Source organism: Aedes aegypti, chromosome 3 (assembly GCF_002204515.2).
Source record: "Aedes aegypti strain LVP_AGWG chromosome 3, AaegL5.0 Primary Assembly, whole genome shotgun sequence".
NCBI lineage: Eukaryota > Metazoa > Arthropoda > Insecta > Diptera > Culicidae > Aedes > Aedes aegypti.
Window position 1 is genome coordinate 8,100,558 of NC_035109.1, and position 27,202 is coordinate 8,127,759.

The following is a 27,202-nucleotide window of genomic DNA, read 5'->3' on the forward strand; positions in this document are numbered from 1 at the left end:
TCTGAGATAATTTGGTATTGCAATATATAATATGAATGGTTTTGCAGTTAAGAACGCATTTAAGAAAAGGGGGGGTTTAAAAAAGTGTTTTTTTTTGTATGCTACCGTCGTTGGGGGTGACAATGGGTCAAAAAGGGATATGTGCGATTTATTTTTTGAATAACTATCGCAATTTAACTCCAATAAACTTCAAATTTAATGTGTATGTACTTTGATGGTACATTAACAACTGTTCAAAAAATTAAAGGCAAATATTTATTCACAGCGGCACCACAAGTGAATGAAAAATGACCCAATCTCACCCCATAGAGGGGGTGACATTGGGTCACTGAAATTAAAATAACTTGTTTTTGAGAATATGATTTCAAAATCATTCACAACTGAAAAATATTGATAAAAAACGATGCAAACAAGACAAAAAGATATCTAAGATGTTTCACAAGTATGATAAACCCACTTAAAAGAAAAAATATACAGAAAATTGAAGAGCTATGAGAAAAAATATGTAAACCCAACATTTATCGTCCAGTTGACATAAATTTTCTTGGTTTTTCCCTCAAATTGTCTTCAAAGTCTCATCCCCATTGCTATAAAGCCCATTGAGTTTCCCTAAAGGTGTACTGAAACAGTGATTATTTTAAACCTTCGCAAATAGTTAAATTTCGGTGCGACATTCCACGATCAATAATTTTCAGGCAGAAGTTGACGTCATAATTTCAGTATTTCAGCGATCCAACTCATTTGTACTTCCGTGAGATGTTTCTATTATATGAAAACACTGATAAATAATCAAATTTAGAAAAAAACAACCTTTTGATAAAAATTTACGATGTTGCTGCGCACGAAACACAGTTGCTGGTTTGAGAAGTTGTCAAAATGCGTTGTATTGTTATTCAATGCACGGAATACTCAAGTAGACTTGTTTGATGTTTCAGAGATGCTGTATATAGAAAGAATAAACACATCTTAATGAAAAAAGAGAACACCCGGCACCGTAAAATGTCAAAAAAATGGACTTGGAATTTCATTTACTATCGTTCTTGCTTGACCCAATGTCACCCCCATTTTTAATGTTTTAGACATCGTACCGAAAAAAATTATTTTTTTGTGGGAAAATCAAACAGATTCCGGAAAATACCTGTGATGTGTAATGAAAAGACTTTCAACATTATACTAATACAACGATAGAGGCTAGAGTACATGCGTGATACTTTGTACAGGAGAAATTTAATGTTGTAAAATTTATCTAGTTTCAACATGCAAGTTTATTGATATAGTAAACAAAAACTACTATTTCTAAAAATGTATACCGTTATGAATTATGTGTAATAATATGTTCCCTAACATATGAATTATTAATTTTAGTAATATCAGCGTTATTAGCTGAAATATTTCACAAAACATATTTTTCCGTTTTGACCCAATCTCACCCCCTAGACCCATTGTCACCCCCATCGACGGTAGTCAAAGTTTTTTTTTTCTTGTAGAGACCACTACTATTCCTAGAAATAATTTCTGGCTGCGCCACTGCATCATATAAATAAAACAACGAAGAAAGATATTATGTAAGTTCTTATATCGAACATTTAATTTTTTTTCATAGTGATTCGATTATCCGGAGTGAAAAAATATCGATACTCCGGATAATCGAGTCCAACCTGTACCTCTTTGAATTTTATTTTGATTGCCTAGTAGATCTGCATCAAAACCCACAACAAAGAATTGTTCAGTGATTCGCTGAATTTCAGGAATTTGAATTTCAGCGATTTCACTTGATAATTTCCTCTTAATCGTTTCAAGATTTGTTTTCAACAAATCTTCAAAGAGTTCAATTAGGAATAAACGTAAGCATACTATTTAATATCTTACAACAACCATGATTATCCAAGAATATCTATAAAGATCCAAAAAGAAATGTAGCATCAAAAACTACTGCATGGTGGAAATCCTTGCTACGCCCTCGTATGGGAGGTTTTTTACCAGCAGATTTTTTTTGTCGTTTTAATCTCGAAACTTATTTCAAATGTTAAACGTTTTCGAAAAAATGTTGAAGGCACCTGTGAGTTCGGTAATTAACGGTATATTTTGCAAATCTCTATTTCAAGGGCCCCCAAATCTATCTCCGCACCGGGCCGCCAAAACTCTAGCTACGCCACTGCCGCTTCTGCTTCATATGCAGAAGGTCATGGGTTCAATCCCAGGCCCGTCCCTTTCCTCGTACTTTGTAGTTGTATATCACTGAGGATGCCTGTTAGTCCCAAGCAGTCATTCGGTTGGTTCCTTGTGTAAGTGCAGCTGATCTGGCGATACTGGAGTAGCATCAACGGGCGGCCAATCAAGCTCAAGCTCAAGCTTCCCTATCCAGCGCAACGTAGTTTTCTAACCTTTCCCTTGTTTGATATCACGACGAAAATACATTAAACTAAACAATAATGCTTGACTATGGATTAAACTCAATTGCCGGTTTTATTTTCTACACTTGAACTAAACGCATAGTAGAAGTACTACCGGATGACGTCATTGACAACTTTTTCCAAAAGTTCTAAGTTTTATGTTCACCCTAAAGCGCTTTTTTCAATTAATTGAACTATTGAATACTGAAACTCTTGTATATTTTGAACTTTAGCCATTATTTTTAGTGCGTCAAATAAGGAACATAGTGCGTCAAATTAGGCACATTGAAGAATTGATGCGTCAATTAAGGAACCTAATGTGTTCCACAAAAAGTCATTGAAACATGGAGAAAAAACGACTAATATATTTTTACAGATTTTTCCCTAATTCTATAATAGTTGAGCTAGCATAGCTTCAAATTTCAACAAAATCCGACAGATTTTGACGATTTGACAAATGTTTGAATTAAGAATTTTCTTAACCGCGAAGGATGCAATTGTTTTGTACTGCAAATTCATGTAAAATATGATGGACAATATTTTTTAGAGATGATTTTGTGAACTTGTCATTGATAGGTATTGATACATGCGGGGGACGGACCTGGTGTAGTGGTTAGAACACACACCTCTCACGCCGAGGACCTGGGATCGAATCCCATCCCCGAGATAGTCACCAAAAAATTTCAGTGACGACTTCCTTTGGAAGGGAAATAAAGCCGTTGGTCCCAAGATGAACTAGCCCAGGGCTAAAAATCTCGTTAATAAAGATAGGAAAAAAAAAATTGATACATGTGTGTTTCATGTCTATTCACTATCCCAAATATTTATTTATGATGTAAAATATACAAACCAAAACATTATAATAAAATAAAAGTCTGGGAAATAAGGCATTTGATCAATTATTTTAATAAAACAACAATTTTAAGCAAAACAAACCACAAAACTTTTATGAAACTTGGCCATTTGATAGTTTTGTGATGCTCCCAATAACTTTCCACGACATGGGAAAAATTCCAACAATGTTTGCATAGCCAATGTTTTATACCTTGAGAATATTTATTCTGACTTTCTTGAAATATTTTCTTGTTTATCTTGTTATTGTTGATATTGTTCCAAAAACAAGTAATGCCTAGTGGTAGAGCATACATTGATTAATAAAAGTGCTGAAAACACAAAATTGCTCAGATTAATGGTCGTCCGATAGATTTTGCTCACGGTTTCGCGCGTGTTTTCGTCGCCGGAGATTTTTTTTCCCTGTTTTGGAGCGTCTTGCTGGGTAGGTATTTCGGAAGGCCCAAGCAAGACGGTTTGTTTTCGGGACGCCAAGAAGTTTTGCTGTCAGTGTCAGTTTTGTGTTCAGTCGAGAATGGATTACCAATTGGTGAGTTCGTTTCATGCTTATGATAACACATTTTTTCTTGAAAGCGTAACTTTTATGTATTATGAAAACAAACTTTGTATGGTTCGTCGTTATAAGTGTCGGCATTATGCTTTTTTCTTATACAATTTCAATATACATTTATTTTTCTCTTATTGACATTATTGATTTTTTTTTCTTTTTTTTAACATTTTTTTTTCTATCTTTTTTTTATAAGGCACTTTGTGCTCGTGGCCACTACTGTGCCGGAATCAGTTGATCTGTAGCTTCTTCTTTACCGATACAGATCTATTTTTAACTTATCTATATTTACATCTTCTTTCACTCTCTCCTACTCTTTTACTCTCACACCGAGCAGGTAGGAGAGAGCTCTGCTGTTAGTGAGGCTAGCTGCCTGCGAAGAGGGTCAGTTTGTCTCAGTCACCATCTGATACTGACGGAGGATGGATGTGCTCCCCAAAGCACGGTCCTCCGTGAAGCGCCTTCTGGTGGCTGGACGGTTTTTTTGTGGAGGGGCTGGGAATCGAATCCATGACCTTCCGCTTATGAAGCGAAAGTGTAACCTCAAGGCTACAGACCCTCCTATTATTGAAAATTATCTTTTGAATTGTTCGACATTGTGAATGTTGACGTATTTTTTAAAACTTCTACCATATCGAGACAAAATGCACAGTAATACTCATATGTAATTTTCAAACAAACTATGTATGGTTCGTCACTACAAGTGTCGGCATTATTCCTGTTTCATATAATTTTTAAATATATACATGTAATTTTCAGTTTTCGTCATTAATAAAAACGTCTTTTGAATTGTTTGACATTATAGATGTTGACGTATTTTTTAAAGCTTCTACCAAAAACTTCTCGAGACAAAAATACAAAACTAGCTTTAAATATTAGTCGTATATTTCTCCCTTGTCCATGGATCGCATCATCGACCAGAGGTGACTCCCTCCCTAATAAACACCCTTCCCGTGGTGATTGTGGAGATACAGAGGTATTCTCGGTATCTAGAAGCAACAATCATTACACCCTAACATTCCTTCCCCATCCCAACTGACTGTAAGGACTTGGCCGGCGCCGTTATTGATCAATAATATTAGATCTGCTAAAATTGCACTTCGAGAGTAAGCGGAAACTCCCATCCCTTATTCATTTGGATCGAAGTACAATTCTTACCAGTTCCGATCAATCACGGAGTAGCAACCATTGACATGTACAGTCAGTCTATGCTATGCTATGAAGACACAAAATTGCTCAGATTAATATTTACACTGCAAATAAATACCAAAGGTGAGTGTCCAAAGTAGCCCCCGGAATCAAAAGTAGCCCCGTCCGACGGTACCAAAATGAAGTATTTTTAACATTTTTGCAAATACCATTATAATACCAAAATAAGGTATTGATAACTGAACAATACCTAATTGTGGTATGATACCAAAATATGGTATGCATAAGTTATTGCGAGTTATTCTTTCCTCCTCGGGTATATTACCCACACCGAGAAATATTTGATGATTTACTAGTTTTCTCGAGGGCTCCTTAATAATCTTTTCTGAGTTTTCTGTCAGTCTCCGTTGACGATTTGACTTGATTATCTGGGTTGAATAATCCACCAAACAATTTTAGACAAAGATTCGCCTTCGTCTTCCTTACAAACAGGTTTTTTTTCTGGATCGCTGCTAAGAACTTGGAGTTTGAAGAACAACATTTGAAAAGACTAGTTTCCAATCTTCCAGCTGTTGTAAGGCCGTAGATTTATTCACTTTGCAACACTCGCGCAAACTTGAGGTAACTTTTCTTTCCACAAAGAAAACGTCCAATTTTTCAAAACTCAACATATTTAATACAATATTTCAAAACTTCTGCTTAACAAAACTCTCCAACTCTTTCGGGTAGAGCCCGAAAAATTTAAACCTCTCGCCCATCTGCTCCGGATCAGTCAGCATCCGGAACCCATCCGAAAGTCGCTGTTTTTCCTCTTCACTTAAACCGCCGTTTCCCATAAGAACATTCAATCGCTCCTGTGCGCCGGCTGCTTCCAAAAACGCCCGCTGACTGGTCGGTCCAATCGTCACCAGCTGTGTCGTGTCCTCACAAAACCGACTCAATAAACTAAAGTCCACATCCGCAGTTAAATCGGCACTTCCCGGCTCCTGCAGAGGGTCGTGCAGTTTGTGATTTTTAAATGCTCTAAACGTGTCGCCTTTCTCCCCCAAATGGCCGTAATCGACCACCAGACCAAATCCTCCATTACCATTGAATCGCGATCCAATTTGTCGAATGATTGTTTCCGCCTCAAATGAAATCTCAATCTGATTCCTATCTTTGACCAAATCGGGATAGTTGTTCAGGAACAACCTTAGCATCGGCGTTTCCGACTTGGACACGATAAATCGGAACCCGTCCTCGCTCTTCGGCTCAATATCAATCAGCACCTCTTTCCAAGCATTGTCCTGCTTGACGAACTTATGAACCGGAAGTGCATCGAAAAATTCGTGCGCCAGCACCACTGCAAATCCTTCGGGAACATCCTCCAGCTGTCGATACCAGTAAATCTTTGTCCCACTGGCCGTAATTCCCGATCGGTAATAAGGCTTATCCGTGTACTCCATACTGCTCCTACACAACAGCCTCGCTTGCACTTCGCTCAAATGCTCACTCATCTCCACCATCTGCACCGCCATTCCCTGGCTAACCTTCAGCTTATCAAATACCCGCAGAACATCTCGCATCATCGTTCCCTTACCGGGTCCCAATTCGATCAACTGAAACGGAACCGGTCGACCAAACTTGGACCATTCATTTACACACCACACCGCAATCATTTCCCCAAAAATTTGACCGATTTCCGGTGAGGTGATGAAATCGCCTTTGCTCCCGAACACGTCCCGGCTGGTCATGTAGTAACCCGCGGACGGATTGGTCAGAACCTGTTTCATGTAGGTTGCCACCGGAATCGGGCCGGTTGCACGGATCCGCGATTGGAGGTCATGTTTGAGCGATAAATTAGTGGTGGCAGTTTCCGCTTTCGGAGGCAGCTTGCTGGCCGGTGGGAGAGACACTCGTTTCACCGGTTTGTAACTGTAGGCCCGGATTTGTTGGCAGAATAAGCGCGGGATAGTTTGAAGACTCATCACTGCACTGATTAAAGTACCGGTGAAAATTGCAATCACTTTACAATCGATGGACGATTAAATAACGAAATGTCAAATGGTTTTGTTGGTAAACAAGAGAGGATAGTATGCTACACTCGGAATGTGTCGCGCAACATCCTATTCCGGTGTTGCATTGCAAAGTGTTGCCATTTCGTTTCATCACGGATATCTGTGTATTTTTGGCAGGCACACCTGAAAGTCGTGTCTATTAACTTTCAAGAAACCGTCATTGAAATCATCGTAAAGCAGTTTTTCTGCTCAAAACTGATTTTTTTTTTTGATAAATATGTGTCCACTGTGCATCTGTTGGAAAATAGAATACAGTGCATATTTTCATGTATATTGAGAATATAGTACTCAAAGTATGAAGGTTACTTTGGTACTCATAAAAATGTTCATAATCTTCTAGTAGGTATGTTTCTACATGCAATATTCAGTTGACACTGTAGAATCGCGTCGTTTCGGATACCGTATAAAGACACGCACGTCTCGTATGGTTGATAGACAAAATAACAATGTTCTTTATTCCGGAAGCTTGGTCTGATAGCTCACTCAGGTAGGGGTGTACAAGTATCAATGTTCTTAGGATTGTCGATATGGGGCTCTGCACAAAAATCATTCGGTTTCTTTCACTCCTCTGTGAAATTAGTAAACGACAAAGTCCCATGCAAAATCAAAACAGTGCAGAGGCCAATTATCTCAAGATTTATATAAAGCAAGGTAATTATATATATATATGTAGATAGGAACGATACTACAGACCTGGGTGCTGCGGTCTGACTCAATTTGCTTGTCAAGCGGGAGCCTGATTGCCGGAGCCAAACATTCCAGATTGTGGTTATGTTCAGGCATTGCAGAATTCGCTCTCATTTGAGTATGAAGCACGATCAAAGCAAGCAAAGAAAAATATCCCATCTGTTGCGGTCCACGATCGTCATTGTATCACAAGGTGTAACAAGTCTGATAAATGAAAGCAGCGAGCGAGAGCCCCAAAGAGAGAGCGATGATAAAATCAATTTTTCTCGCTTGTTTACCGTTGGGGATAGGTGTTTTTCTTTACTGACACGATAAACAATCCACGAACTTCCAATAGCAATAGTGTCCCCAGGCTTGGAGCATGTTTAGAGGGGTTTTATCATGCACTACTATCCCCCCAATCTGATCAAAGTTGTAGCAGTATACGATAAACAGTCTATCATAATGTGCAGCATGTAATGATAGTTATAGAGAGCGATACGTGAGAGATTCTCTCAATTTTCTCAGAATTCAATCCCTGGTTATGTTACTTGTGAGAGAATCATGTGATCTCGTGAGAAAGTATTGTAATCTCTGAGATAAAAAATATATTTATTTTTATTATTTTCTTTATATTGCAACAAATTGTTTAATAGTCTAAATAATATTTAAGACTTTTTTCAACAACAGTGTACGTAATATTCACACAAGGATAAATACTTGACACTCCATGCGCAACATTTTGTAGGTTGAGTATTTCTTCTCCTTTTGGCTTTTGGCCACCTAAATAATCTTTAAAATTGAAGCGTTCGAGATGCTGACGCTATCGGTGTTTCCGAAATTGATTAATCAGAATCGTCGTTTTCGATGTTATTCGGTTAGATGCTAGGAATCGAGTTTATACATCTTCTTGATTGAGGGGGTATGCTACGGCCGGAATAATAAAACCATCGACATGATCCTTTCAATTGCTCCTTCGGCAACTTTTGAACGAACTCAGCGTTGTAATCCAAAGGCACAGTCACATAAAAATGGAATAGATCCACGAACTTCTAGCAGACCCACTATTAGCCGATTTCACAATGAGAAAGTCATTCGAGCTAGGACGCATTCAAGCTCTCCAGAGAGAGATCAGAGAGCGAAATTTGATAAACAGAGAACTCAAAGTGACGTTTGAGGGACTAATACGACAAACTCAATTCTTCACAAGAAGCATGTTTCAAGATTTGCTTGAACATAAAAAGGGATTCAATTCGCAGCACCCAGCTACAGACACAACCACAAAGATAACTCATTTTGCTTTAATTAATCATAAAAAAAATATAAACTTGAACACTATTCACGTTTTGCAGTTGCTATTTGAGTCAAAAATTCATATAGAGACTGTCATAACTTTATTTTTCAATAGAGTAAGGTGGGGCAAAAGTTCGACCTTAGTGGTATAATCAAAGTTTCCAGGAAAACAATAGCAGTTAAAACAAAACAAATACCATATAGTGAACCGTCAACATATTGGCTATAATTTTGCTGAACAAACTTGTGTCAAAATATTTACCCATTTTTAGTTATAACAGTTTCAAAATTAATTGTCTTATTCGAACTTTTGCCCCACCGGTGGGGCAAGAGTTCGAATCTAGTGTGGGGCAAAAGTTCACTGGCTAAAACACAAAATATTGATCCTTTTATGATAGGCATATTTTACAGCAGCCGTAAATTTAAGTTTGACGAAAAATACACACTAAATTTTCATCAAAAAATAGCCCAAAACCGGGTTAATTGTAATGTACTCAAAAATAGCAGATTTTCACATAACTATGTGGAAATGTAAAATTTTGGGGACAATTTTCACACGATCAGACAAATTTAACTGAATTGGAAAATAATATGTGGATTTTAGGAAATTTGCAAATTTTTCCGTGATTTTATACATGGGTCGAACTTTTGCCCCGCTGATTCGAACTTTTGCCCCACTATGGACCAAAAATTGTTTTCAAGCATTTATGCAAAAACTAATACACCTCAAAGCAACCTTATGATAGGCCTAGAAACGCCCTTACATAAAATATTGAATAAAATTTTATCTTAAATTGGTTCCATGCAACGAAAGTTTGACCAAAAATTACAATATTCACGTCGAAAAACAACAAATAGCCATAACTTTTCCAAATCTCAATCGATTTTTATGATATTTGGAGTAAAAGTCTCTTACTTGAATAGCATTCGAACCACCATGACATTTATGAGATTTGTTTTGAATTGAGCTGGAAACCTTAAAAAGAAACTCTTATCCCACTCGAACTTTTGCCCCACTTTACTCTATGGGACTGCCTGCAACAACTCATGCATGGATGTTACGAAGTATAATTCCAAACATTACATTCATTTCTTATATCTAGGTGTTCTGTGTTATGGGAAGTATGCACTTCGACAGAAAAGTAATCGCCTATCTCGATGCGTGGGAAACTTCTTGCAAGAAATGCTCAAGAAAAGCATTTTTCTTTGATCGCAGTACGCAGTTAAAAAGAAATGTCAATTCAAATGGAGCTCACTGTAGAAAATTTCTTGACCATTTCTTGCGTAGAAATTTTTACTTTTCTTGGGCGGAACAGCATAAGGTGCCCCGGGGCAAGTGAGAATTCGGGGTAAGTGGGGCGATTCGTCATAGCTCAACTAGGAAAAGTTTTTCATGGGGGTATTCTTCTAGAAAGTTGAAGGTACAATGACAAGGAATGTATTTAGTACTAAACATATTGTTATTTTTATTACAATGTGGTTCATGTAACAGTTGTCAGTTCAGCGCCATATTCAACTTGCATGATAAATTGTGACACGTTTCACGTCTTGCATTGACTTGCAAAAAATAAATGTGTTTTAAATCGAATATCCATCAGTATGCTATAATTTGAAGTATTATTACAAGCTGCTAACGATAAACCAGTATTTTGTTTTTTTATTTCATATGAAATTTTCGATGGTGTATCCTACCCCAAAATATAATTGTACCTGGGGTAAGTGGGACCTATCAAAACAAAAACCAGAATCAAAACTTTTCGTACACGTTTCATACATTTTGCTAGAGAGTAGCACTGAAACATTCAAACAAATGATTTTTATCAAAACAGATCAACCTCAAATTACGTAATTGCATAAGAGGGAGAAGAAAAGTGTTATTATTCTTTATTTTTTAATTAATTTTTTATTTTTGAAATATGACTAAAAATTGAACAAATACACAGCTGAAATTTGAAATGCATCATGAGAACGATTACTTTTCTATTTTATTTGAACTTTATTTGTTATTTCTACCAAATTAAGTAGAGATGGAAAACAATTCCACCCCATAAGGTTGTTTTCTGCCATGCATATAAATAATAACAAAACAAATTTATAATTTCGTCAATTATTGATTGTTTATGTGCTACATTTGAATTAACAGCTTATAAATGATATATTTTGAACATGTCTAATTCCTCTTTAAGCTTTTATTGAGGAAGTTTCAGTAAATATTAAATGTGAGGTGACATACTATTAATTAAAGGTTTTCTTCCTAAAACGTTACGTATTTTATGGTTTATCCCTTATGTACATCATATATGTACTTAAAATAAAAAAAAAATCTATGATTTCTCAATCCTATTATTGTAATGTTTTACTTACTGATGTGGATTGACGCATGAAACTGGATGTGTCCCACTTGCCCCGTTTAGCGAGGTAACTGCGTCCAATGGCTCATTCTAAAACTTTCTTCCAAGGTTTTCACAATTTCGAAATTATTCGATCAGTTTCATGCACACACCAGCAAATATGTTGCCAAAACGTGATTGTGTTGTTGGATTTGAAAAATATTGACATTTGAAAATTTTATTGAACAATTTGTTTGAACTATCGTTTTTTTCGTTCCCACTTGCCCCGCGGTACCTTACCTAGCTTTAGACAAAACCATCATTCTAATTTGGTAAAAAAATTTAACATTTTGTTAACAACATATTACTTTTCATTTTTTTTTCATATTTGCTAGAGGAAGTGTAAGACATAAGGCTCTGCTCGAACAGAATCAGTCGCGATTTGACGAATTGACATGTATCAGATCTTATGAATGTTCGAATTCTCTGAGCAGAATCTCAATAGAGAAACTTGAAAGTAGATGGAGTACCGTGTAGCGGAATTAAAGCTCCAAAATGCTTATCTTTGACACGTACGCGTTTTTCGACTACCACTTGCAGTCTTCTTCAGTGTCAGTTACTCGTATCCACTGTGCACGGTACTCCATCTACTTTTGAGTTTCTCTATGGATCAGATGATGAATCATTATCTGATCATCGCTACATCTTCTATGAATATATGAATGTAAATTCACAGACTTTGCAGGTTTTATACTCCATGTTACAACGTGGCTCGTTCGGAATCGACCGACAGTTGGATCACCTGAAGACGGACAGAAGTAACTGCTTTTTGGGGGAGCGGTGCTTTGGCTCCAGCCGGGTTCCACTATATGCAGCACTTCAAACACGTGACTCAAGCGAAACAGTTCCACGGAACAAACCACTCAATCCGATTCGAATAACTAAACTACGAAATTATTAGGATTGTTGGCGGATATAGAACTAAAAACTGATTTAAACTGACTAAAACTAATTTTATTAAAATACTTAAAACGTTTTACAATTCACAAACATGCTTCCTTCTTCTCGGACAATTTTTTCACTTCTGGTTTTCATTTTGAATTTTTTCCCGCTTGCTACGATCGTGGCCGCGAGTGCGCTGTTGCCACGGCAACCTGCTCACGTGGCTGCGACGACAAGTTTGGCGTCGGGTGCCTGCGGTACCGAGTAAAATATTACGCGCTGCTTATACTGCCGCCATACGCATAATTGTCCCATGTTACTTTTTGTGCATTTTGACTTTTTGTTATCAAACAGTTTATTTTTACGTAGAGTTTTAGAAAACACACACCGAAAATTAACTTTGTTCGGAAACTCAATGAAAAGCAAGCCAAGTCAATTTGTCCCATTGTTGAATTTCCACGCATAACTGTACTACTACTGTATTTCTACGCATATCTGTCACACTATACAATTCGCTGCGCTGATCTTGAACAAAATAGTCAGTAGGCAGTTTTGAATTAGCTGGTGTTAGGGAAAATCGTTTTGAACACCTTCTTACGTTGGATTCACGTTCCATGTGGAATACAACCTGTTTTATGTGTTTGTATTATCGGGATGCATTCATCATTCATGCGAGCCTGACGTCAGATTTGATTGAAATTTGCAATATTAAAAATTATTTCCCATCCGTTGAATTTTCAGGGTCGATCACAAAATTCTTCTAGTGTTTGGAACCACGGACATCGATTAAAAAATTACCTTAATTTTGTATTCATCACGGGGAATAGTGAAATAATCCCACTTGAAGAAAATGTAACCGCTTTAATTTCGAGTCCATGGCTTGCGACTAATTAACTTCATGATTTAGAAAACCAAGTCTAAATAAAAATAGTTCGACCGTTTTTGGATGACTTGGCCTCATGCTGGGTTGTTCCGAATACCGATTCCCTGGGGGAAATGGCTTCTAAACCGTTGGTTATGAAACCTAGCTGGCAACATCGAACTACATAAATTCCCAAATCCAGGCTAAAGAAGGGTAATACAAAGGTTCTTGGATTATTTGATAACATGCCAGGTTGTTTTGGATACCCTGTTCTCCAGAGGAGGTGGCCATTATATTGGCGGTTCTGAGACCTATCTTGCGACTTATCAAACTTGATAATGTCAAGAAGAAGTCAAAAGAAGAATAGTATAAGAGGTTTTGGATGACCTGGCCACATACTGGGTTATTCCGGATTATTGGTTCTTCGGTGCAAGTGGTGGTTCTGAAGCTTAATTTGCGATGTATCGAATATCAAGATTTTGCCAAACCAGTCCAAAGAAATGTCAAATCGTGTGAAGATTTGTGTCGTGAATTTTGAGTTGATTATTTGCTCCGCAGAATAACCTTGAATTCGCAGATGAGTTTCTGTCTAGCCTGCAGCTGGAAGAGTCATTATATGAATTTATAACATCTTATAAACTCTCTAAATAACTCATCCACTCTTTTTTGCACTAACTCATTAACTGTCTCTTTATCCCTCTAACACCCAACCCGCCTTGATAGACTTTGGACACTTTGGAATTTTATGTATTTTTTCGTAGCTCGGAAATCAAAATGTTTTTTTTGGCTTAAACCTTGACTCATAACACGCATATGAAAAAAGTTTTTTATGGCTTTTGAAACTTTTTTGTATTTTTGAAAATAGTTTGAAAAATTGTATTCTTATATAACCTACAAATGCCTGGGGTTTATTTAACGTGTAATATAAAAAATCGTACCTTTTATATTTTTCTACTATTAACCTATAACAGAAAAAGAGCTTGGTGGTATTAAAAAAATTCCAAATCTGTTTTTCCGTTAATAACACGGAAAATAAAAATATTTTCAGAAAAATATTTGAAATTTATTATTTTTAAAAGAACCGTGAAAACTTGAATTTTTATCGTTGCCAAAAATCAGTTACTAGAAGAGGCTTCAAGAAAAAATGAAAAAGGATAGGGATGTTCAAAAATAAAAATTATAAAAATCAAAAACCAAAATTCATAGATTTGCGAACAAAAATAAATCATTGCCCAAAACGTGTTTAGAACGATTTTAGATAAGGCCGGAACAAATCTTAAAATCTTCTTTTGTCACCTTCCACCAAAATGTGTCAAGGGGGGGGGGGGACAAAAAATAATAAAATGGAAATTCAGGAAAAGTCATCATTTTTCAATTAATATATCCGTAAAATCGAAATATTTGAATAATAAACACGACATTTCTTAACATCGATCACATAACATTTTTCATGAAACGGATTTCAAATTGTATCAGGTATCAGAAGGCCGGCTCCAAAGGCACGTTCCCCACCAGTTGGGAGATTTGTGCCATCGCCATATTTGAGCCTATTTCATCATCTACCCGATGGGAGAGGAAAGGGAAGGGAAAGATGGGAGGAAATAGGAGTGGTGTCCCTTGAAGAGGGAAGATCGCATAAGCGAAATGAGAGCATGTAGCTCCATACCACAATGGGTTCGAACAGCGCCCTAAAAAGGGCACTGCAAAACGCATGAGCGTAAAGAGAGCCTATAGCTCATTACCACAGCGGGTTAAGAATAACAGGATGCCCTGAAGATTCAGGCTTCTGTATTCAGTTTCACTTAATAAGTGTTGACCAAGTAATTGGAATCGCATTTGCGCAAAAACTGGACAGTTACATATCAGGTGATGCGATATTCCATAATCGGAGTCAAAACTACCGCACACAAACGAGTCAGCACGTTGAATATTTGTCATGTGATAGTTGAGTCGGCAGTGGCCTGTCATCGCTCTGATCAAGAAACTGCAATTCTGCTTCGACATATTCGTTAAATACTTCGCCACCCTTGGAGATGGCTCAGTAATGTACAATTTTGTTTGACGACACGACTCCAAACTATTCCAATATTGCTTGTGCTGAGTTGCCGCCCAAGAGTTTATCTGAAGCTTCACCCAGCACTTCGAAATTGGAATAGCCGGCTCAGGGCCAATGAAGTCATGCGATGCTCCATCGCGAGCTAGCTCATCAGCCAATTCATTTCCAGCGATGGAAGAATGGCCAGGTACCCATACAAGGTTTACAGAGTTGACTGAATCCAGCTTTTTACGCTCGCCATAAAAACAATATGCTATAAAATATTTGACGGAAGCTGACTATCACCACTGAACTGAAACTTTGAATTATGTCATTTTTTATTGTTTTCTTTCTGTCAATCAAATGAAAATTTTGTTTGGATTTGCGGAAGTAGTCATAATGGTTACATATAATAATGAAGAACTATTTATTTTATTTTAAGCTTAAAAAAGTTAGTCGGCCATACCTCACAACAACCTGAAGGAGAAATGTTTGAAAGACCCGGCTTGGCATTTTGAAAATCATACGATGAAGTCTCACAGAATCGTGTTATAAATTTGTCAGATTTACATAATTCTGGAAACAATTTACGCAGCATGTCGTCGGGCCGTAATTCTTACAAAGTTCAAGGCATGGTTTTCGCATATTTCTTCGTGGGATTATGATAAAATTCTAAAAAACATCATTAGGCATCTTGACAGGATTATAGTTTGGAAATTTGGATAAGGTTCTGAGGAAACTCCTAGCACGTTTATTACAGCAAACGATTATCAGTTAACCAGTAAAGCTTACTAATTGTTACTTAATTTTGAAAAAGATCCTTAACATTATTTTTACAAAATTCGGAACTATATTTTAACAAGGTATTTGGCGAAATCCTTATAATATGAGGTGAGATTCTCACGCCATATTTTGTAGATTTCTTACAGAATACTGAAGAGGATAATTTCAAAATCCTGGACATCATCCTCACAGATTTCATGACAAATGTTTTTTTTTTTGAGCAAGAGTCTGGTGTAATAGTGAGCACGATTTTAACTCTGGGCAATATTATCACAAAATCCTGGGAGATGTTCTCACAAAATATTGTGTAAATTGCACAGTAGCAGAGATCCCCATTTTCAAGGTAAATTTCATTCCATTTTCCAGACATCAATTCTTTGAATGATTTTCATTCGATTTACGGAAGTGTTGTACAGCACTATAGAGTGATTCCAAGCAACAGCACCAAAATTTGGTAAATTTTTTAATTCATTTTTTTCTATTGAACTGAAACTTTGCACAGTTTTCCAGTTCCATCTAAATCGTCATTTTCCGATATCAAATCTTCAAGTTGAGTCACGACTAACTTTTCAAAAGGGTGTATGTGAAAATGGTTCAAAAATATTCAAAAAGCTGCACAGCAAAAACGGTTCATTCGATTGTTAGACAACTAAAGAAACAAAGTTAGACAACTAAATAAAAATTCCAAAAAAAATACACACGGTAAAAAATTTTTTTTTTTGCATTAAAAAACATAATTTTTGACACAAAAACTCAAATATCTCAAAACCCTATCGGAATACCAACGTAATTTTTTGAGGGAAAACGGTCCATTATATTAGCTATCTACCATAAAAATTTGGTGATGGTAAACCAATAAACAAAAAAGTTATGACATTTCAAACATGTCACAATTTTCACATTTAGTAGAAAAAAAAAATTTTTTTTTCGGTGTAAATTATTACGGGAACCGCAGTTTGTTGCTGATTTTATTGTTAAGGGCCTTGCGTGAATTAATCAAGTCGTTTTCATGTATTCATTAGTATTATGTATATTATATGTATAAATATTATGTATATGTATAAATATTATATGTATATGTATATATGTATAAATTAAAATGAATTAACAGATTACACGAAAATAATTTTTTTTTTACCAGGATATTTTTTTTAGAGTATGATCGATGAGTTTCTAAATGTTATATATAAACTTTAAAAGTTTTGGATTTGGGTATGCGTTATGAGATCATGAAAACATTTTATTTATTTATTATTATTCAATTTTTTTACAATATCGAACACTTTTGCATCATTATCAGTACAGTTCGAGTATAGTTTTGCTTTAATTTTATTTTCTGACAATGGAATGAAACAGTGAAATTTTTGGGTTCCTTGGATCGTTTTCGCGTTATTATATTGCTCGCTGAGCTCTGATGCCGTTAATTCGTACTCTTCAGTAGTAGTAAAACAAAATGATAATTTTGTTAAATCTTCTTCTTTTCTGCGATTCGCCCAATCAAATAGTTCTTTTGCAGTTTTAATTGGATGCTCACGTTCTTTGGCTAAACTTGCTCTTGTGGCCATGCGCTTTATGGTTCCTCCAATAGCATCACAAGGACCTTTGCCATGTGACGTAGCAAAGAAATGCCATTCTGCATCAATTCCGTACTTTGATTTAAATTGACATAGGCTCAAAAAATTCTTACGGTTTTTGTACTGCGATGCTGCTCCATCAGACATGAAATATATCTTTCTGATTTCTTTATCCTTATCAACGCGTAAAAAGTTAATCATTTTGGCAATGAACAAATTTACAGATACTGAGTCGTGTCTTAAATCTTCGGAAATTACAATAAAACTAAAATGTTCAATTTGCGTACATGAATTGTAGCTTGTTGTACGTTCCAGTGATGGGACTGCACTTCATCTTGCAATACAAAGCTATAGTTTTCAGAAAAATCACAAATGACTAAAAATTCACCATCTTGTAATGTATTTTTCGTATTTTTTAAAAAGCGGGATTGCTCTGTTTTAATAAAGTCGTGAGGAATTAAACTTTCTAATTTCAAGCAAAAAAATGACACAAACTCATCTACAGGTTTTACAATAGTTTCTAGGTCACACCTATCCGTGGTCACCCATTGCTCAAATGATAACTGATCAATATAATTTTCTTCAAACTCAGCGAATAAAGTATTTTCCAATGATGAAGAATCTGGACAATCCGAACAAGATCGTAGATAGCAATTTGATGTTGTATTTTCACACAAAAGACTACAAGTTAACATTTTAATATCCTTTGATAAATTGATTCTTTTCAAACTATGTAAGATTAGGTTAACATTTTCGTGTGTTGTGCACACACAAACATTATGTGTTCCTGAATTGGATAGAAGCTTGCATTGCCTTGGACGAAGGCTTGCAAATGAGGAAAAACCTACCTTAATATTTTCGTTAATTTCCTTGAAGCGTGTATACGCTTCTTTCAAAGTAGTCATCATTAATCGTTTTTGGATTGCTTGACGCTTTCCATCTTTTTTTACAGATACATAATCTTTTTGGCCAGGCATAGCTCTACTTACTTCATCGTATTCAAAATATTGAATTATTTTTTCTTTTGTCTCATCTGTTAATGAAGTACTCGACCTAGCATTTTTGGTTGCAAGACAGTTATTTTTGAATTGTTTTGCCTCTTTTGCTGTATTTCTATTGGTTTTGAACTCATCAATGGCGTCTTGAATAGACCACGAGCTTGGCAGCATCGACAAAATCAATAATTTTTCTTTCTTTGTCGTGGCTAGATTCGAGAACCTCATCGTAGTCTGTATTTTCCACATCCTCAGGTCCTAATTTGAAGAGGTTTCTTCGTACAGCTTCGTTGATTTCACGGTATTTTTTCTCGGGATAATTGACGCAACCCATCTTCGTCCATTTAATCGGAGTCACTTTTATTCCAGCTATCCCTTCGTTGAAGCGTTCGATGTTGACCTTCTGGATGCACTCATCTTCTGATTGATTTGTTGAAACAGATGTCGCTGATGGTACCGTGGCAAGACTATCTGCACTTGGTACTTCTGGTAACTCCTCAGTTGTTGTCGGTGCATCTAGTAATTCCTCAGTTGTTGTTGTTTTCGAACTTCCTGCAACCTGATCCACCGATGATGTACAGATTGCCCGTTTGTCAACGTTTAAACGGCAGGACGTACAAATGCGTAAATTTGTATTCAATGTAGACATTGGAGCATAACCAGCCGCTTTCAGTTTATCTATGGTGCTTTCGGTGAGATTTCGTAGCTCTTTCGAACACTTTGTTTCTGCAAACGGCCTGCAACAGTTGAGAAAGCGACTACTCATGTTGCTCGTTAGATTTTAATAAACAAAATCACTTTTAAGTGTTTACTGACTAGTTTGGTGTCGTTTGCTTGACTGAAGAAAAATTTTACAATTAAATCTTTTATAACCATAGTGGTAGTATATTTTTAGCTTTTTCGTGAGTATGTTCATGGTATGTACCTATCATGTTTTTGATGTTGTTGAAGTTACTCGCTTTCTCCCAAATATGATTAACAAAGTCTATTCTCTACCAAGGCGGGTCTATATCCAGGTGTAATCAGATTTTAACTTTGTGGAGAAAACCAGCGCCGAGAAAACCGACCTGCTTTACGTATACTAGATCACCTGGGTACAGACCCGCCTTGTTCTCTACGAGGTAAACTTTTTGCAGGTAAACTAGTCGTATACCTGTATAGAAAACTTTTTTTGTAGCTTTTGTCTTCAATATTAGATTTCTTATAGGTTTCTTTTATCAAAAGGTTTCAACACTATTGAGAGAATTTTTCTTCAGTTACGTACAATAAAAAATATGACACTATCAAGACTTTAGATCACAACACTGGATCGCGTCTAACTTTCTAATAGATGCTATAATAGTTATGAATAATTAAATAAAATATCATGAAAACAACTTGTTAACCTCATGTGGTACCCTTAACAAAAAATTCAGCAACAAACTGCGGTCCTAAAAAAAATTAACAATGCAAAAAAAAAAAAATTTCACTAAGTGTCAAATTTGTGAAATATTTGAAATGTCATAACTTTTTTGTTTATTGGCTTACCATCACCAAATTTTTATGGTAGATAGCTAATATAATGGACCGTTTTCCCTCAAAAAATTACGTTGGTATTCCGATAGGGTTTTGAGATATTTGAGTTTTTGTGACAAAAATGATGTTTTTTAATGCAAAAAATATTTTTTTTATACTGTGTGTATTTTTTTTGGAATCTTTATTTAGTTGTCTAACTTTGTTTCTTTAGTTGTCTAACAATCGAACGAACCGTTTTTGCTGTGCAGCTTTTTGAATATTTTTGAACCATTTTCACATACACCCTTTTGAAAAGTTAGTCGTGACTCAACTTGAAGACTTGATATCGGAAAATGACGATTTAGATGGAACTGAAAAACTGTGCAAAGTTTCAGATATTTTTGAAATGGTCGATCAGAATCGACTTGCATGCCTCCGTGGAATCCCTCAGCTCGGAAATCAAAATGTTTTTTTTGGCTTAAACCTTGACTCATAACACGCATATGAAAAAAGTTTTTTATGGCTTTTGAAACTTTTTTGTATTTTTGAAAATAGTTTGAAAAATTGTATTCTTATATAACCTACAAATGCCTGGGGTTTATTTAACGTGTTATATAAAAAATCGTACCTTTTATATTTTTCTACTATTAACCTATAACAGAAAAAGAGCTTGGTGGTATTAAAAAAATTCCAAATCTGTTTTTCCGTTAATAACACGGAAAATAAAAATATTTTCAGAAAAATATTTGAAATTTATTATTTTTAAAAGAACCGTGAAAACTTGAATTTTTATCGTTGCCAAAAATCAGTTACTAGAAGAGGCTTCAAGAAAAAATGAAAAAGGATAGGGATGTTCAAAAATAAAAATTATAAAAATCAAAAACCAAAATTCATAGATTTGCGAACAAAAATAAATCATTGCCCAAAACGTGTTTAGAACGATTTTAGATAAGGCCGGAACAAATCTTAAAATCTTCTTTTGTCACCTTCCACCAAAATGTGTCAAGGGGGGGGGGGACAAAAAATAATAAAATGGAAATTCAGGAAAAGTCATCATTTTTCAATTAATATATCCGTAAAATCAAAATATTTGAATAATAAACACGACATTTCTTAACATTGATCACATAACATTTTTCATAAAACGGATTTCAAATTGTATCAGGTATCAGAAGGCCGGCTCCAAAGGCACGTTCCCCACCAGTTGGGAGATTTGTGCCATCGCCATATTTGAGCCTATTTCATCATCTACCCGATGGGAGAGGAAAGGGAAGGGAAAGATGGGAGGAAATAGGAGTGGTGTCCCTTGAAGAGGGAAGATCGCATAAGCGAAATGAGAGCATGTAGCTCCATACCACAATGGGTTCGAACAGCGCCCTAAAAAGGGCACTGCAAAACGCATGAGCGTAAAGAGAGCCTATAGCTCATTACCACAGCGGGTTAAGAATAACAGGATGCCCTGAAGATTCAGGCTTCTGTATTCAGTTTCACTTAATAAGTGTTGACCAAGTAATTGGAATCGCATTTGCGCAAAAACTGGACAGTTACATATCAGGTGATACGAAGTTCCATAATCGGAGTCACAACTATCACACACAAATGAGTCAGCACGCTGAATATTTGCCATGTGATAGTTGAGTCGGCAGTGGCCTGTCAACGCTCTGACCAAGAGACTGCAATTCTGCTTTGACAGATTTGTTAAATACTTCGCCACCTTTGGAGATGGCTCAGTAATATACAATTTTGTTTGACGACACGACTCCAAACTATTCCAATATTGCTTGTGCTGAGTTGCCGCCCAAGAGTTTATCTGAAGTTTCACCCAGCACTTCGAAATTGGAATAGCCGGCTCAGGGCCAATGAAGTCATGCGATGCTCCATCGCGAGCTAGCTCATCAGCCAATTCATTTCCAGCGATGGAAGAATGGCCAGGTACCCATACAAGGTTTACAGAGTTGACTGAATTCAGTTCCTCAATTTGAGTTCGACATGCGATAACAAGCTTCGACCTTGAGTTGGCCGAAGCGAGAGCTTTTATAGCAGCCTGACTATCTGAACAGAAGTATATGACTTTACCCATTACGCGCTGTTGAAGTGCTGATTGCATTCCACACATAAGAGCAAATATTTCCGCCTGAAAAACGGTGCAGTTTCTACCAAGTGAGTAAAACTGATTCAGCACCAGCTCTACCTTCAAGAAGGGAGCCATCAGTGTAACATACTATATTGTTTGATATACTTCTTTCCAAATAGCCAGACGTCCACTCTTCCCGTGAAGGGAATTGTGTGGTAAATGTCCTGTAAAGAAAGTTACAAGCAATTGTGAGATCACTTGGAGCAAGGACAATTTTGTCCCAATTCACCAAAAGTGGAAACAACGAAGTGTGTGTAGATCTACGATTCACTGGATTTTTCTCCAGTAGATCCAGTACCCATAAACGGTAAGAGCAAGAAAGTGCTTCTTGTTTAAGATATATGTGTAGTGGCGCAACGTCGAATAGGGCCTCGAGCGCTGCTGTGGGAGTTGTAGAGAACGCACCAGACATCGCCATCAAGCACATCCTTTGGAGATGGCCCAATTTTGATCGGATTGTTCTCACTTCGTCCTTTTGCCACCACACAAGACATCCATATGCCAATATTGGTCGAACAACTGTTGTGTAAATCCATTTGATATATTTGGGTTTGAGGCCCCAAGTTTTACCAAAGGTTCGCCGGCATTGACCGAAGGCCATGCAAGCTTTTTTGACTCTGAACTCAATGTGACGTGTCCATGAAAGTTTGGAATCAAGAATGACTCCGACATACTTTACTTGATCAGTCACATTAATCTCAGTACCAAAAAGACGTAAAGGTCGAATTCCATCGCGGTTTCGTCTTTCCGTAAAAAGAACAATAGATGTTTTATTCGGGTTAACCGAAAGGCCATATTGGCGACACCAACTCTCGACTACCTGAAGAGCACTTTGCATCAGGTCGAATAGGGTGCTTATGCACATACCAACTATCAAAGATAGATAGTCGTCGGCAAATCCATAAGTTGGAAAACCGCAATTATTGAGTTGCCTCAATAGCGTATCTGCTACGAGATTCCACAAAAGTGGTGACAAGACTCCCCCTTGGGGGCATCCGCAAACACTCAATTTTCGAATCGCTGCTTGACGCAATGTCGAGAAGAGATGTCGGTTTTTGAGCATTTGATGAATCCAATTGGTAATCATTGTAGGTAGCCCATGGTTTCGTGCGGCTTCCAATATGGCATCGAAAGACACGTTATCAAAGACACCCTCAATATCCAAGAAAACACCCAAGCAGGATTGCTTCTGAGCGAATGCTTTCTCGATATCGTATACAACTTTGTGTAAAAGAGTCACAGTGGACTTTCCAGATTGGTAAGCATGTTGATTCACATGAAGAGGCATGTTTGCCAAATAAACATCACGGATGTGATGATCGATAATGCGTTCCAGACATTTCAGAAGAAAAGAGGTCAGACTGATTGGTCTAAAACTCTTCGCTTCCTCATACGACGCACGTCCTCCTTTTGGGATAAACTTTACAGTAATATCACGCCAGGATTTGGGAATGTACCCGGTAGCAAAACTGCTTACAAGTAGCTTTTTCAAAACATGTTTGATAGACTCAAATCCCTTTTGGAGCAGAACAGGATAAATTCCATCCGCTCCTGGAGATTTGAAAGGAGCAAAACTATTAAGTGCCCATTGAATCGATTCAGTAGTTACGATACTGCGAGCCGAGGCCAGAGACTCGTAACTACATGAAAAGACATTTGGTTCATCCGTAGATGCTATGTCCACACATCCGGGGAAGTGTGTATTGAATAAACATTCTAAAACTTCTTCATCGGAAGAAGTAAAGTCACCATTAGGTAAGCGAATTTCGTTCACTTGGAAATCCTTAGATTTTGCAAGAATTTTGTTCAACCGACTGACTTCACTCAAACTGGAAACATTTGTACAAAGGTTTTTCCAGCCGGATCGTTCAGCAGAACGAAGAACCTTCTTGTAAGCCTTGCGAGCTGACTTGAACGACTCTGATCCAGCTGAACGGCGTCTGTTCCAACTCCTTCTACATTGTTTCCTGAGTCTAGTCAGATCGGAATTCCACCATGGGGTCCCTCTTGTAGTCTTTACAGACCGCAGAGGACATGCTTCTTCAAAAGCTTCCATAATGTAGGATGTTGTAGTATCAACGGCATCATCCAGATCACTTGGATTTTCAATGGACGGAGAATATCCATGAAATTTGGTTGCAACCAATTCAATGTAGAGTTCCCAGTTTGTTGACCGGGGATTCCTAAAACGCAAAGTCTGCGCAGTTACATTTGAATGTTCAAAGAAGATGTAGCGATGATCAGATAATGATTCCTCATCTGATACATGCCAATTCGTCAACTCGTGACTGATTCTATTCGAGCAGAGCGTTATGTCTAACACTTCTTCTCTATTAGAAACCATGAAGGTTGGGCGATTGCCTATGTTAAGTAATCCAAGGTCTGTACTACTTAATTATTCCATCAGACTGGAGCCTCTCAAATTGATATCCGAGCTGCCCCAGATGATGTGATGAGCATTGGCATCACTGCCCACAATCAGCGGAAGGCCTTTTGTTACACAGTGTACGACAACTCGTTTGAAGTCATCCGTTGGGGATGGTTCATCATGTGGTAAATATACCGAACAATAGACGTATTTCCTGTTGAGGTCACCAACAGAAACATCGATTGTGACAGCACATACATCTCTGGTAGTTAACTCAGAAATGAGTGTAGCAACGATTGCTTTATTAACGAGCACGCATGCGCGGGGCATGGAGCGCGAATTTGCCATTTCAAGCTTGCTAAAAGTAGCAAAAACTGGGTCCACAAGGTTACCTAGATAGAAGTTCCCTCTACGAAAGTAGGGTTCTTGAACTAGCGCCACTTGGGCTGCACCATTTTGCATGAGTCTGCAAAGATTGATCGTTGCTGTTCTTTTATGCTGAAGATTGATCTGAGCTAACCTAACCGTAGCCACTACCCAAACTAGGCAGGATTAAGCTTTTTGCAATCTCAGCACGAAAAAGACCAGCAACGAAAAAACCAGATCGGTATCTATTTAAAGTCGCCAAAGGCGAAAGAGCACAGAATACACTGTGTAAAACGCATAATGCGATTCCATATAGGTGATAATTTAAATTAAATGTCAACATATTCATAAAACCAACCTTATTAAGCCTCAGGATAGAGACTGAAGAAGGGCAGCCGATTATCTCGGAGAAACACAAGGTCACCTGCACCATTGCTCCGGGTAGCACAGGAAGGACTCAATACTGTGGAGGGCGCCCTGGTACCCCACAGGCTCCGTTTGCGGTTAGGTTTTATTTAGACCCCCCTAACCATTCATTCTTAGGCACGGTACGCATCACACCATAAATTAGGGGTCACCTGTGAGGTGGACTTTTACCACCGGAACAGGCAATCCGTAGTGTTAATTCATAGCCAGTTGAAACAACCGCTACCGACACTACGCGGCTATCTAGGCTGCTCGGGAAAAGGAGGTTAATATTGATGATTAACTCCTGACGTGCCCAAGCAGCCATCAGCTATTAACAATTTCAAGAAGACTGCGAAAATGTTGCACTTATATGCAACTTGAAATCATATTTAGATTATTTCAATTTGGTCCAAATGTATGTAGTATTCCCGGTCTTTTCGTTATGGAAATTTTTTAGAGTTCCCTGGGCTTTAAAGGTCATCGTACCTGCCACATGATATACGAATGCGAAAATGGCAACTTTGGCACTGAAAGCTCTCAGTTAATAACTGTGGAAGTGCTCCATAAGAACACTAAGCTGAGAAGCAGGCTCTGTTCCAGTGGGGACATACTGCCAAGAAGAAAAATAATCCATGTGAATAATAAAAAAAACTATTTTCATAGGCCACACTGTTACAGTAAAACAAACAAATTGAGGACTTATAATCCAATAACACATGTTATCTCATGTAATACAGTAAAGACGAAAAACAAACCTAGCAAAAAACACGGAAAATAATGAAAATCAACACTGAAAATAAGATTATTTATTTATTTTCCCCTTATGACTTTTTGAAAATTTTGAAGGGGGGGGGGGGAGACAAAAGTAAAATTTCAAATTTGTTCCGGCCTAACTAAAAATGATATTTAGATCGAAAATAAAAATTTGGGTATTAGAGGGTTATCACACATACAGAAAACTTTGCTTTCCATCCCAAACTATAAAATCGCATTTCTTCACTTCCCCACAATTATGCGTATAACGGCAGTATAATGTTCGCAACACTCCACAAACTGAGAATTGGTTGTGATCAAACTTCATTGATTCTCTCTGTTAATTGGAAATCCTTGTGATTGGGATGTTTCCACTTCTGCTTCGAGTGATCTCACAATTGCTTGTCACTTTCTTTATAGCAAATTTTCCACACAACTCCCTTCACTAAAGTGACCAGATATATTTTGCTCATATCCGGGACAAATATTATAATACTTAGAATGTACCCTGAAATATCACTATCGTCAAAAAGTGGGTCTTCATTTATTGATGTTTTGAGAAAGAAATTATAAGATTTTTTTTTTAAATTATGTGTAACCATTTCGGCTATTCTATTGGTGCCTTTTACCGGGGCGCATATGGATCACTTTTTTGTAACTTTTTGTAAGCTTATTATGAATTAAGCTATTGTCAGCTATTTAATTAGATATAATGTAACTTTTAAGACACATTTAACAAATTATAAATAACTTTGAAAGAAACAAAAATTTAAAATATGACTCTGAGGTGGAACTATTATCATATTGAAACATATTTTATGGTATAAAATCAGTCCCATTCACTTAATGTGGGTCCCCTGAAACTAAAAAAATAACTCCTTCTTAGAACTATGAAATAAGGGTGTCTGGCCATTTGGTCGTTTGGCCGAATGCCGTTTGGCCAAACGCCATTTGGCCGAATACCATTTGGCCGAATGTAATTTGACCGCATGGGTCGTTTGGCTGAATGCCGTTTGGCCGAATCAAGAACAAAAAATATGATTTAATTTTTTCAACGCTGATGTGTAGGATTTATGATTACGGCCCTGTACTACCAGTTAACTTATCGATCTATATGATGTGGTGGGTCGCTATATAAGTGCTCTAAGAGAATACATAAAACTATCCGTTCATTCAGGATGAGTTTGGGAACTCACGTCAA

The 27,202-nt window shown here is 37.0% G+C and overlaps 1 protein-coding gene across 1 annotated transcript; it reads right to left on the minus strand.

Moving 5' to 3' along the window:
* Positions 1-5,594: 5,594 nt before the first annotated feature.
* Positions 5,595-6,979, minus strand: LOC5571892 (protein arginine methyltransferase NDUFAF7 homolog, mitochondrial). The gene has a single exon (XM_001653752.2). It carries the CDS (start codon positions 6,906-6,908, stop codon positions 5,628-5,630), a length of 1,281 nt encoding a protein of 426 aa, XP_001653802.1. The 5' UTR covers positions 6,909-6,979; the 3' UTR covers positions 5,595-5,627.
* Between the last annotated feature and the right edge of the window lie 20,223 nt (positions 6,980-27,202).

Excerpts from the sequence above, each read along its gene's own strand:
- LOC5571892 (XM_001653752.2), bottom strand. The coding sequence starts at position 6,908 with ATGAGTCTTCAAACTATCCCGCGCTTATTCTGCCAACAAATCCGGGCC.